Source organism: Elgaria multicarinata, chromosome 19 (genome assembly GCF_023053635.1).
Source record: "Elgaria multicarinata webbii isolate HBS135686 ecotype San Diego chromosome 19, rElgMul1.1.pri, whole genome shotgun sequence".
Classification (NCBI taxonomy): domain Eukaryota; kingdom Metazoa; phylum Chordata; class Lepidosauria; order Squamata; family Anguidae; genus Elgaria; species Elgaria multicarinata.
The window spans coordinates 15,089,455-15,102,311 of record NC_086189.1 but is presented as its reverse complement, the minus strand read 5'-3'; the positions used below and the strand labels follow the sequence as shown (position 1 = coordinate 15,102,311).

Sequence of the window (12,857 nt, the reverse complement as noted above, 5' to 3'; positions counted from 1 at the left end):
ATCACAACAGTTAAAGCTGTAGGAGCTATACTAGAGTGACCAGATTTAAAAGAGGGCAACTTTAACTGTTGTGATGAAGAGGAAATTTCACCAGGTTCCCCATATATACAAATGACACCTGCTGAAATTCCCTTTTCAAAGGCTGCATATAGCCGGGAATGAAATGTGTCCTCTGGTTCATATCTTGACAAAAGCAATGGGACAAGATGAAATTTGAGCAAAATGGTCTGGCGAACGAGAGTTTCAGACAAGCGAGACCAAACCATACATAGGTGCATGGGCAGATGACTTTAGGAAGAGATTCCATCAAAGCAAAGGGACCTTAACATAGATATGGAAAAGACATAGGGGACATTGACACATGGGTAAAATGGGACGCAACCCCATAGCGGCTTTCTAGTGATGTGCACCCTGCCCATAGCGAGAGAGGACTTCAGCACATTCCATCCATCGGGGAATTAGACCTGTCCTTCAACCTGTTGGGTAATCTTGGGCCAGCTTAGACTCTCGACTGTGTTTCTCCCTCCACCCAAATATCTATTGGTTTGAAAGGTGACAAATGAAGAGCCCAATGAGACTTCTTCTTACAGATCAGTCATTTCTCGTAGCTCTTAAGAAAAAAAGAGAAGCCATGCTGGATTAGACCCAGGGTCCATCTAGTCCAGCACTCAGTTCACACAGTAGCCAACCAGCCGTCAGCAAGAGATGGACATGCAGGATGTGGTGCAATAGCACCCTCCCACCCATGTTCCCCAGCAACTGGTGGTCTGATCCAAAGGAAGTGAGGCAGGTGGCTACCAGGAGCAGGGCCTTTTCTGCTGTGGCACCCCAGCTGTGGAATGAGCTCCCTAAGGAGGTTTGCTTGGCACCTACATTATATTCTTTTAGACGCCAGGTGAAGACCTTTTTATTCTCCCAGTATTTTAACAGTCTATAAATTAATTTGAACTTGCCGTTCTAAATGTGTATTTTAAATTTGTATTTTTGCATTGCTGCTGTTTTTATCTTGGTTGTGCTTTTATATTGTATTTTATATTATGGTTTTATACTGTTGTTTTATACTTTGAATGGTCTTAATTTTGTAAACCGCCCAGAGAGCTTCGGCTATTGGACGGTATAGAAATGCAATAAATAAATAAATAAATAAATAAACTGGTGCATACAGGCTTACTGCCTCGAATACTGGAGGTAGCACACAACCATCAGGGCTAGTAGCCTTTGATAGCCTTGACCTCCAAGAATTGATCCAACCCCCTTTCAAAGCCATCCAAATTGATGGCCATCACGACATCTTGTGGTAGTGACTTCCATAATTTAACTATGTGCTGTGTGAAGCAGGACTTCCTTTTATTTGTCCTGGATCTCTTGCCAATCGGCTTCATAGGATGACCCCATTGGGTTCTAGTATTTTGAGAGAGGGAGAAAAATGTCTTGGGGATGATTTGGCGGGCGGTTGGGGGTGAGTCTTTTGTATTCCATAGGGGTCCATGGGTACAGCTTATCAGTTCTTCCGCCATGGACGTGTTTTCAAACTATTGCTGTAATGCGTCGGGAAAACCACATGCACACCTCACAAGGTGAACGAGCCGATGAATTCATAAATAAGAGCGGGAGGGAGCTGTGCCCTGCGTCTCTCGGGCCAACCTTTCATTGTGCCTGCAATATTATTCTGTTAGCCCGGATACCTACTGTACAATTCCGACACCGCGGGTTTCTAATCTGCTTATTTATAATTCAAAAGCTTGCCCATATATTAATGAACCCTTAATGAGCTGTTGAAAATGCCTGAATTACAGTCAGATTATTAAACTCAAACGGCCCCTATAATCATACCATTTGAGTGGGTTTTTTAGGTGCTTTTCATATCGGCGGCTTTGTATTGTGAAGGAGATGGGTTTATTCGGAGGAAACGCTTTGTAATAATTCTGACCTGCAATTTATTTATTGGCCTCTGAATGCCGTCGCCTGCGTAGGCCCGCTCGTCTGTTATCTGTGGGGGCAGGTGCACGCCACGTTGAAAGACAGCTAATTAGGATCCGCTGAAAGATATGCTAAACTTGTGGTTTTATAACAAAGCCAAGTTCATTGTTAAACAATGTTTTAGCGTCTGTTTATGCGATTTGTCTGGATCCTGCAGATACCGAAATGAATGGCGTGGCTTTAAGGAGATGGGAATTGGGAGCAAACAGGTCTTTGGTTAACCTTCTCTGGCTCACCTGGGAAGGATTTTTGAAACTTCGCCCAGGGTGGGGGGGAACTTTGCCTTGGCCGTGGTCCTGAAAGATGGACTGAAGGCGCACCGGCTCAATCCGCCATATTTAATGCGGAAATGTTTGGCTTTAAGCCGGTGCGTAGTCGTCCAGTTTGAGTCGTTGCGTCTCCGATGCTGCTAGTCCCTCTCTAGTTGTGCTGGAAGTAATGCATCTTTGTGTTCTTTCCAGCCCACTCCGTACCTTTAATGCCACAGTGCATCGAAAGGTCAGCGAGCTAAACAGTAATAAACTTGTAGGTTGATCTACAGAGGAATAAAAATAGAGGAACAATAGCCACCGGGTGAGCTCATGTGTCAGAAATCCACTTATATTATTGGTGCATAATTTATCAAGGCAGATGCTCCGTAGCGTCCAATGTCTGAAGCTGTTGAAGACGACGGTGAGCTTGTGACGCCATCTTTAAAAGTGGTCTTGATAAAGTGGGCTTTTGTGATCGTCGTTAGAAGACCATGGATCCAGGAAGAGCGCTGAGGAGATTCGCCTCCAGTCATAGAATCATAGAATCATAGAATAGCAGAGTTGGAAGGGGCCTACAAGGCCATCGAGTCCAACCCCCTGCTCAATGCAGGAATCCACCCTAAAGCATCCCTGACAGATGGTTGTTCAGCTGCCTCTTGAAGGACTCTAGTGTGGGAGAGGCCACAACCTCACCAGGCAACTAATTCCATTGTCGTACTGCTCTAACAGTCAGGAAGTTTTTCCTGATGTCCAGCTGGAATCTGTCTTCCTTTAACTTGAGCCCGTTATTCCGTGTCCTGCGCTCTGGGAGGATCGAGAAGAGATCCTGGCCCTCCTCTGTGTGACCACCTTTTAAGTATTTGAAGAGTGTTATCATGTCTCCCCTCAATCTTCTCTTCTCCCGGCTAAACATTCCCAGTTCTTTCAGTCTCTCTTCATAGGGCTTTATTTCCAGACCCCTGATCATCCTGGTTGCCCTCCTCTGAACACTCCTCATGACGAACGGCTTCTCATCACCTGGTAGCATGGGGCCGTCCTTCTATAGGACGGCGAGCTGCTGTTTCATGACATCTTGTAATTCAACCATGAATTAGGGAGGCTATCGGTGAAAACATGTGTACCCTCTTTTCCTGCATGAAGCCTTGTAGAGCTGGGTGATGAGTGGATCACTTGTTTTTCTTTGTGCATTAACACGAGCTATGGACTGCGGGCATTCCATGCTAAGAACCGAGCCAGGATCATGACAAGTGATCAAAATAGGCTTGAAATGGACGTAATCCAGGTTGTTTGGAAACAACAGCAGGAAATGGCAAATTTGTGGGACAGGAAATTCTCCCCCCACCCCCCGGAGATGCTGAAAACGGAATCGTCGAAATTTTCGGCACAGCACTAACAGAAACCTCAAAGTCCACCAGGTAGAAGAAGGTGCAAAGAGATGGATTGGGGAGGGGGTGGAGCCAGAAAGGGGTGGAGTTGTGCAAGAATCCGCTGTATCCATGTGGGGAAAAACATAGATTTCAAAAATGTGCACAATTGATGTGTACATGAAGGGAAATGTACACAGGATATGCATTTTCATGCAGAGAGGTCGCAATCTGATACGTGCTTGAACAAACTTTGAAGAAGAATGGGGACTACCCCGATAAGCTTACTTTTTGTAATCCCTGCACCCCTGCTATGAACCTGAGTGGTGTCCATCTCCTCTCAGATGCCCCCTAAATGATTTGGGGTGTAGCCTTGCTTTGCTAGTCCTGTTCTCTAGGCCAACGCGGTGTTCTGTTTGCATTTAGGACACCAGTCCTAAAATCTCTTCACTGGCTGCCAATTAGTTTCCGAGCAAAATATAAAGTGTTGGTTATTACCTTTAAAGCCCTACATGGTTTGGGTCCAGGTTACCTGCGGAATCGCCTTCTTCCGTACAATCCGCCCCGCACACTCAGGTCCTCTGGGAAAAAATCTACTTCAGCTAGCAAAAACTAGATTAACAACTGTTACCCAGAGGACCTTCTCTTCTGCTGCTCCCAGACTGTGGAAGGAGACTCGTCAGGTTGACAGTCTTTGAGCATTCAAGAAAGCTATCAAGACTAATCTCTTCTGGCAGGCATATCCAGTAGAATTTTAGGATATTTTTAGTATGTTTTTAGGATGCCTTTAGGATGTTTTTAATCAGTATTTTATATATTTTATGCTTGATGTTGTTCACCGCCTTGATCCAATCAGAGAGGCGGATAAGACATTCATTATTATTATTATTATTATTATTATTATTATTATTATTCCTGCGTAATCTCGCATCCTGTCCCTTTGAGCGGGCCTTGCATGCGTAAAACCGTGCGTTGACGCGAGGGATGCCGCCCTTCAAGTCTTGAACATCCACCATCCATGATGAAGATGAGCAGGTTTTCAACAAGGTTTTTTTTTTGCTTGCCTTGACGGCATCGCCGGAAATGGTTGCTTGTCACAAAGGAGGCGGATTTCAAGATGTGTGGGAGAGTGTGTACGTCGTGGTTGTTTTTAATACATTCGCCGTGGGCCTGGCAAGGGTCTGAACAATATTTGTGCTGATGTGCAGAGCAAAAATATACAAATCTCTCTCTCTCTTTCTTCCTCTCTCCCCCCCCTCCCTCTCTCTCTCTCCTCTCCCACCGGCCCCCCAAGGAATTTGGGCTAGATTCAGGCGTGTGAGGCAAATTCCATTGCCACGTCTGAGCCGACGCGTTGGCAGTGTATGGATGTTACTGTCATGTGAGCTGCACCCGGCGCTTGTGCGCTGCTGTGTATAAATAACACCGCGAACACTGCAGAAGGAAGCATGGCCATGCAAACACAGTAGGTGCCAGCAATTCCGTTCCTCCACCCCCCCCAACCCCCCGCCGAGGGGAAATCTGTCAGGAATACCTGCTTTTGAAACCGATTTGAAGAGGTTAATTGGTCTGGGATATTTTTGGGTCGCATTAGAGCTTTAACAGAAACGCCGATGCGAGGAGGCGTTGGCATTGACGCTTTCCCCCCCTCCCTCCTGCAACTGTAATTATATCTCAACTTTTGTTTTTCGGTGGTGTGTTGAGAATGCCTTGGCAGCCTGCCCGCCTGACCTGATTAAACCTACAAATTGTCAGCCTTGATCCGGCGTAGTCAGATGAGACTGCTGATGGGGCGTCATTTTGGAATCCTCTGTTCAACAGCAGAAGCTTTGGGTTTATTTATTTATTTATTTATTTCCGGGTTGCTATTAATAAACACGCGCTGGTGCTTCTCTCGCAGATGCTGGAAACAGTGCTGGCAGTTTTGAAGAGGGATAGGGAAGAAATTAATTCAGCTTGGCCTTTTTTCAGGATAAAATTAGCAAATTTGCACTACCCAAACCCAGATCCCGGAAGTCCGGAACCTTGGGGCAGGGAGGCATGCATCGCTCTGGATCTTTGGGGTTCCCCTTCTCCTTTCCCTCCTGGTCACTGATTATTGAGTGGTTTTCCAGTTTTTTGTGGTGGGATTTTATTTTTGGCTGTTCCTAAAGCTTGAAATGCCTCTCCTAAGCTAAGATATGCTGGTATTTTGGTCCCGCCCCTTTTGTCTTGGCTCCTCCCACCACTGGAATGCAACCCCCTGAGAGTTTCTCTGCAACGAAAGGAGGTTCAACTCCCCTGCCGTACGCAAGATGGGATGCGTTACTATCCTTGCTTTCCTGAGGTTTGCAGGCAAAATTCGGCCTTCAACAAACGCATAGAGAAATGCATAGGTGTGCAGAAACACGCCACACACTAGGGTTGTGCTCCGCTCCATTTTGGATCCCCAAATCTGAAGCGGAGCAGGCCAATCTGGAGCTCTGAAGCCCGGTTCCGAAGCGAATCGAGGGAGGTCCGGATCGGACCCCGAAGCGGTTCGGGGGTGTGTGCACAGCTCTAACACACACACACCTTCTTGTGACCAGAGACACCCACAGAAAGTACAAGCAAACTTTAGCATCTACCCACAAAATGCATCTGTGGATTTCGTTACTGAGTGACAATTTGAATCCTGGGGAGCAAGTTACGAATCCTCATTGTGGAATCGTAAAAGAATCAATGGCTTGCGAAATCTCGTAGTCTAATGGGATTGGGAACAGGGCTGAGCAAGAACTCCGTGTGTGTGTGTGTGTGTGTGCGCGCGCGCGGTGTCACAGAAATTGCTCCATCGCTAACAGACGCAATTACGAATCATGCAAATACGTGCAAATTTTTGCATTACTTAGATTTGTTCATTATAAACCTTTCTAACCCAACTTGAACCTCAAAGAGCACTCCCAGAGCAGCCGGCAATAAGTTATCAAGTAGCAATAAATAGTCGTAACTTTAATGGGAGGCAGATAACTTACTAGGCTTGTCAAAGCTGTAATCGTGTGCCAGCTCCTGACTGCTGCTCATATCGCTGCATCAGGACTGCTTGGCTGACTTGTAGCGCGGTTGATGTGACGTGCTGAGCGTATTCTTCTACCAACTGCCTGCATGTTGAACACGTCTAGTCCCTGTGATGGCTTTAATGACGGGGGGCCCTTTGAGTCTTTTTAGCCGTTTGCTTCCAGTTGATGGTGGCCACGTCAATTAACTTGACCCGAGTCACAGAATTCGTCGCTTCTAGAGTTCCAGCTACCTCGGTGCAAGGTCTTTATATCCCTCCCCCTTTAGCACAGAATGCGCACGGCACTCAGTTATATCTTCCGCCTTGAACGACAAGGGCTGGGATGAGATGAGAAACTGGTAGAATTCCATATAGAATCGGCTTCCAGCAGAGAAAGTGTGCAGCTGGACACAAAATGTGCAGTCGGAGGGAAAAAAATGTGAAGTTGGAAATGTGATAATGCGCAGTTGAAAAAAGGTGTTGAAAAAAATAAGACATGTGATATGTGTGATGTGTTTATTAAGAGCTTAACAATAGACAAAGTCAGGGATGGCATGTAATACAAATTATTCAAGGTGCTGGTTTTAACCTATAAAGCCCTACACGGCTTGGGACCACAATACCTGACGGAACGCCTCTCCCGACATGAACCTACCCGTACGCTGCGCTCAACATCTAAGGTCCTCCTCCGAGTGCCTACTGTTATCTTTTCGGCGCCAGGTCAAGACTTTTCTCTTCTCCCAGGCATTTAACAGCATTTAACAACGCTAAGTTTGTTTTTTAACGAACCCCAGCACTGTTGTTTTTAAATGGATGCCGTTGTTTTTATACTGTTGTTTTTTTATGTTTTTGATGGTTTTAAATGTTGTATGCTTTTTAATGTTCATTGTTTTTAACTTTTGGAAACCGCCCAGAGAGCTTCGGCTATGGGGCGGTATATAAATGTAATAAATAAATAAATAAATAAAAGGATGCAGGTGAAAGAGCCCTTGATGGTGTGACTGATGTTGATGGGTCCTGTGACAGTGTTGCCTGCATAGATGTGGGGTCAGAGTTGGCACTTGGGTCTATGGCATGGTCTGGTCCCTCTGCCTGTGTCTCTGTCCTGTGCACTGTTGCTGGTTAGCATCTGCTTCAGGTTGGGAGATGGTCTGTAGACCAGGACCAGTCTGCCTCTCAAGGCGTGTGAGAGAGAAGCGTCTGTGCTGATGACGGGTTGGCGTTATGGGTGTCAGAGTTAGGCCCAATAGTAGTGTTTCCAAAGTAGATACAGGGACAGAGCCGGCCTCTGGGATTGTGGCAAGTCTCTGGGTTTGTATCTATGTAATGTGACCTGTTGTTGCTAGTGAGTAGCTATTTTTGGGTGGGGTGGGGGCTGCCTATGAGTGAGTACCAGCCTGCCAGCCAAGGCTTGTGAGAGGCAAATGCCGTTGTCCGGAACGGGCTGCTTTAGGTCGTGATCGGCAAATTCGAGCTCACGAACGGTCTCCAAATTCTCCATTGCGAATTTTATTTTTTAAAACCTTTTATCTGTGCCTATTTTCATCCGTATTTATTCCAAATCAGTTGTGTCCACCTTTGAGACACGCTCATTCTCCTCCCAAAGGTTAAAGCGTCTTTGTCCGCATGCTGCGTTAGCAGGGTTACAGGATGTGGGACCGATTAATTTAGGTCTTTTCTTCTTCTTCTTCTCGCTTTCCTTCACCCAAAGGTCTCAGCATCCGAGGAGCGCAAGAGGAAGACCCACCGGACCCCCAGCTAATGCGATTGGACAATATGCTTCTCGCAGAAGGCGTTTCAGGTCCCGAAAAAGGGGGTGGATCGGCAGCGGCGGCAGCAGCGGCGGCAGCGTCCGGCGGGTCTTCAGATAACTCAATCGAACACTCAGATTACAGAGCCAAATTGACCCAAATCAGACAGATTTATCACACGGAGTTGGAGAAATACGAACAGGTCAGATATTTGCCATGCTTTCGCCTTGAATGCCTGCCGCTCTATCGCCTTCTGCTTTGCAGGAGTCCAGTCCCCAGGGTATTTCTGTTTCTTAGCTCTTATTTAATACCTTCAAGTTTAATAACAGAACATCAGCAAGTAACTCCAAGCAGGGAGGAATCCATCCAGGGGGGAAGGCAGTGAGATTTTATCAGGTCGCCCCCAGCCACCCAGACTTCAGCTCATTTCCCTACAATCTGCATCGAGCCGGGCCACCTTGTGGATTTTTCTGGCTCAGAGGCCGTCTGTGGCTGAGCAGGCTGGATGATAACCCAGATGAATGGCGCACAGTTTAGCGAGCTGAAGACAAAAAAGGGATTTAGCAGACCTCGGTAAACGGAGGGAGCTTGGGAACTCAGAGGAGCAGGAGGGATTTTCCTATATTCGGTAGCCTACACATGCCGCAAATAAAGAAAGGAATGAATAGGAAAATGTCGTTGAGACGCTGGCCCAGTTCAAGCATAACCATCCCAATCTGATGCGCCATGTTTTATCAGATTGAGACTGGGCAATGGAACCACTTACCTAGGGAGACAACGACAATGGAACCAGTTACCTAGGGAGGTGGTGGGCTCTCCCACACTAGAGGCCTTCAAGGGCAGCTGGATGCTTTAGGGTGGATTCCTGCATTGAGCAGGGGGTTGGACTCCATGGCCTTGTAGGCCCCTTCCAACTCTACTCTTCTATGATTCTATTATTTGCCTGTGTGCTCCCTCCTCCTCCTCACTCATTCATTCTCTCTCCCTCCTACCTCCTCCTTAACCCATTACTTCCAAGATCCGTTAAACCACTCCACTCCTGAAATCCCTTCACTGGCTTCCGGTTCGCCCCAGAATCCAATATAAGCTTCTCCTGTTGACTTTCAAAGCTTGTCACAATCTAGCTCCTTCCTATCTTCCTTCTCTCATTTCACATGACTGCCGCTCGTGCTCTTCGCTCATCAAACATTATGTTTTAACGCACAGTTTCTAGATCCACCATTGTGGCACCAAATGGGTCGGGGAGTGTATGTGTGTGTGTGTGTGGACGTGGGGGAGTCTGTCGGACTCCCGGACTCCTTCAGGCACCCGCCACATTCCTATTTATTTCTTCTGCTCCCAGAATATGTTGTTTAAGCTCTCTAAACCTCTTGTTACGACCGTAGCAGAGAAAAAGCAACCATGGAGCCTGGTTTGAGTGGGAACGACGGTCCAGATAGCCTCAGCAGACAGAACGGGAGCAGGAATAAATTCCGAGTGTTGGGTGTGTGTGTGTGTCATTTTCCTGGCCTTGTAGCCTCTGACTGTAATAAATGTAAGCATTTGAAAGGGGCCCTGTGTTCTAAGCCCTGTAGCTCCATTTGCAAAGGTTTCGGCTGAAATGTCAGATCCATCCGTCCAAACCCCAGGAAACTGAGGCGGGGGGTGGGGAATGAGCGGGGGGAAGAGGAGGAGGAGGAGGAGGAGGAGGAAAACGCTGCTGGGAGAGCAAGAGACAGAGCTGATGTGAAACACACAAGTTTTCCCCTGTTGATCCTGACACTCAGCAGTGCCTACTGTACAGAAATATGATAATTCCACCCCCCCTCCATTCCTTGCAGCAAACTGTCTCGTACTAGTTTGTCTGGAGAACTGTGCCTGTGGGTCAAATGGGACCATTCCTCCGCTTTGATTGGCTCCAAGTTTCCTGAAAGGTTGTTGTTACAGGTGGAAGCAGTGGAGGGTGGACGGGCGGAAGAGGGGGGCAGTTGGTGGTGATGAACACGCGCCTTTGGCTGAGCTGCTTCAGACGCCCTGCTTGGTTGTGATGGGAAAGCAGGTCGACGTGCCCGGTTTTGGTCTCGGGAGGAGAGACAGAGGACTGGGGAGGCAGGTTAAAAAGCAACGGTGTGTGGATGCGTGGGGAGATGATCCAGGCCAATAGACCTCATAGAATCATAGACTAGGAGAGTTGGAAGGGGCCTCTAAGGCCATCGAGTCCAACCCCCTACTCAATGCAGGAATCCCCCTTAAAGCATCCCTGACAGATGGCTGTCCAGCTGCCTCTTGAAGGCCTCTACAATGGGAGAACCCACCACCTCCCTAGGTAACTGGTTCCATTGTCGTACTGCTCTAACAGTCAGGAAGTTTTTCCTGATGTCCAGTCGGAATCTGGCTTCCTGTCACTTGAGCCCGTTATTCCGTGTCCTGCACTCTGGGAGGATCGAGAAGAGATCCTGGCCCTCCTCTGTGTGACAACCTTTTAAGTCTTTGAAGAGTGCTCTCATGTCTCCCTTCAGTCTTCTCTTCTCCAGGCTAAACATGCCCAGTTCTTTCAGCCTCTCCTCGTGGGGCTTTGTTACCAGACCCCTGATCATCCTCATTGCCCTCCTCTGAACACGCTCCAGCTTGTCTGCAACCTTTTTATATCCATCTTTAGTTCATATGTCACGGATGCCCATCTGGGTCCGGGAGTCCAACAGATTCTCCCATGTCCCCCCTGGACCCAGTTCGCTGGATGCATAATGGAGGCTCAAAAAAAGGACCCCTGTTAATAAAATGGCTGGTGGGGCATCTAGGCCAGGATTCAGAACTTCGGCCCAGGGGTCTTAATCTGACCCTCCAGACTTTCCCAGAAGGCTGTTCTCCCTTCCTCAGCTCTTTCCCCCACCGTTGGGTGGTTTCCCAGCTTTTGTTCAGGCTGTACTCCATTCTGAGAAGTTGAAATGGCTCCCTGAAAGCTTCGCTACTGGACATAAGGGCGTTGAGGTTAATTATGCTGGTGTGTGTGTGTGTGTGTGTGTTTAAGCTCCTCCCCTTTTGCCTTTGGCCACACCCACCACAGCCCCCAAGAGCTTCTCTCCAATGGAATGTCTAGAGACAGGAAGCCGGACACATAAGGGAAGGATTAGGAGGTATAGAAGGATTGGTTGGCATTGCCATGGTGGCTTAAGGGTGGAGTGCAATGGGACAGTGTGAGGTGGTGGGGTCAATTCCCAGCACCTCCAGAGGGCGCTGTGCTGAGAACACCCTCGGTTCTAGTTGGTCCAAGGCCTTCTTACCATCCTTCAAGTGAGGGCGCGTCCCGCTTTCCTTGGACGACCAGGCATGATACAACTGCTCAAGGACTATTCCTGTTCCAGTTCTTCTGGATGTCTGAGAGTGGATTCAGGGGGGCCATGACTCCATCTAGCCCAGTGCTCTGTTCACACAGTGGCCAACCAGCTGTCGAACAGGAAACCCATAAGTAGGACACGATACAATAGCACCCTTCCACCCAGGAACTCTTCTCAATCATCCCAGAGTGCAGGACATGGAACAAAGTTATAGGAAGCCAAATTCTAGCTGGACATCAGGAAAAACATCCTGACTGTTAGAGCAGTACGACAATGGAACCAGTTACCTAGGGAGGTGATGGGCTCTCCCACACTAGAGGCCTTCAAGAGGCAGCTGGACAACCCTCTGTCAGGGATGCTTGAAGGTGGATTCCTGCATTGTGCAGGGTGTTGGACTCGATGGCCTTGTAGGCCCCTTCCAACTCTACTATTCTATGATTCTATGATCTCTTTTCGATCATCTCAGAGTGCAGGTCACGGAATAATGGGCTCAAGTGACAGGAAGCCAGATTCTGGCTGGACATCAGGAAAAACATCCTGACTGTTAGAGCAGTATGACAATGGAACCAGGGAGGTGGTGGGCTCTCCCACCCTAGAGGCCTACAAGAGGCAGCTGGACAACCATCTGTCAGGGATGCTTTAGGGTAGATTCCTGCATTGAGCAGGGGGTTGGACTCCATGGCCTTGTAGGCCTCTTCCAACTCTGCTATTCTATGATTCTATACCCATGTTCCTCAGCAACTGGTGTATACAGGCTTACTGCCTCGGATACACAAGTCCTTGAAGGCCGATCATCTCGCGTCGCCTTTTTGTCCTCGCCTTGCCTTCTGTGAAACCCAGAAGCAAAGGCCGATGTTGTCTTTCTGGCTGTGTTCTCTTCTCCTCCTCCTCCTCCCCCCTCCTTCCTGGCCCCCTGCCTGGAGTTTGATTTTGACATTTCTTCCCGGTTAAGGGAATGCACTTTAAAGCAGTGGGGAAAGAGGAAGGCAGGGAGCGGGTGGGGAAGGGGGAGAAATCCGCCCCTCCAAGAAAGCGTGTCATGCCATCAGCTTCTCTCCCACTTTCTTAGTGCCGGCAGAAACGCTTCCCTTCATAATTTACAGCTACTATAATAGAGATGACATATTGAAAGCTATCTTCTATAATTACATTGAAATACATTTTTGCTGTAGGCAAAAGTATTG

At 47.9% G+C, this 12,857-nt stretch overlaps 1 protein-coding gene across 2 annotated transcripts in view; it reads left to right on the top strand.

Moving 5' to 3' along the window:
• Window positions 1–12,857, top strand: part of PBX3 (PBX homeobox 3) — a 226,918-nt gene that overhangs the window by 170,553 nt on the left and 43,508 nt on the right. For both annotated transcript variants that reach the window (XM_063144550.1, XM_063144551.1), the window contains exon 3: window positions 8,320–8,561. In XM_063144550.1, coding sequence (XP_063000620.1) covers window positions 8,320–8,561 — 242 coding nt within the window. The remainder of the gene's footprint in view (window positions 1–8,319; window positions 8,562–12,857) is intronic.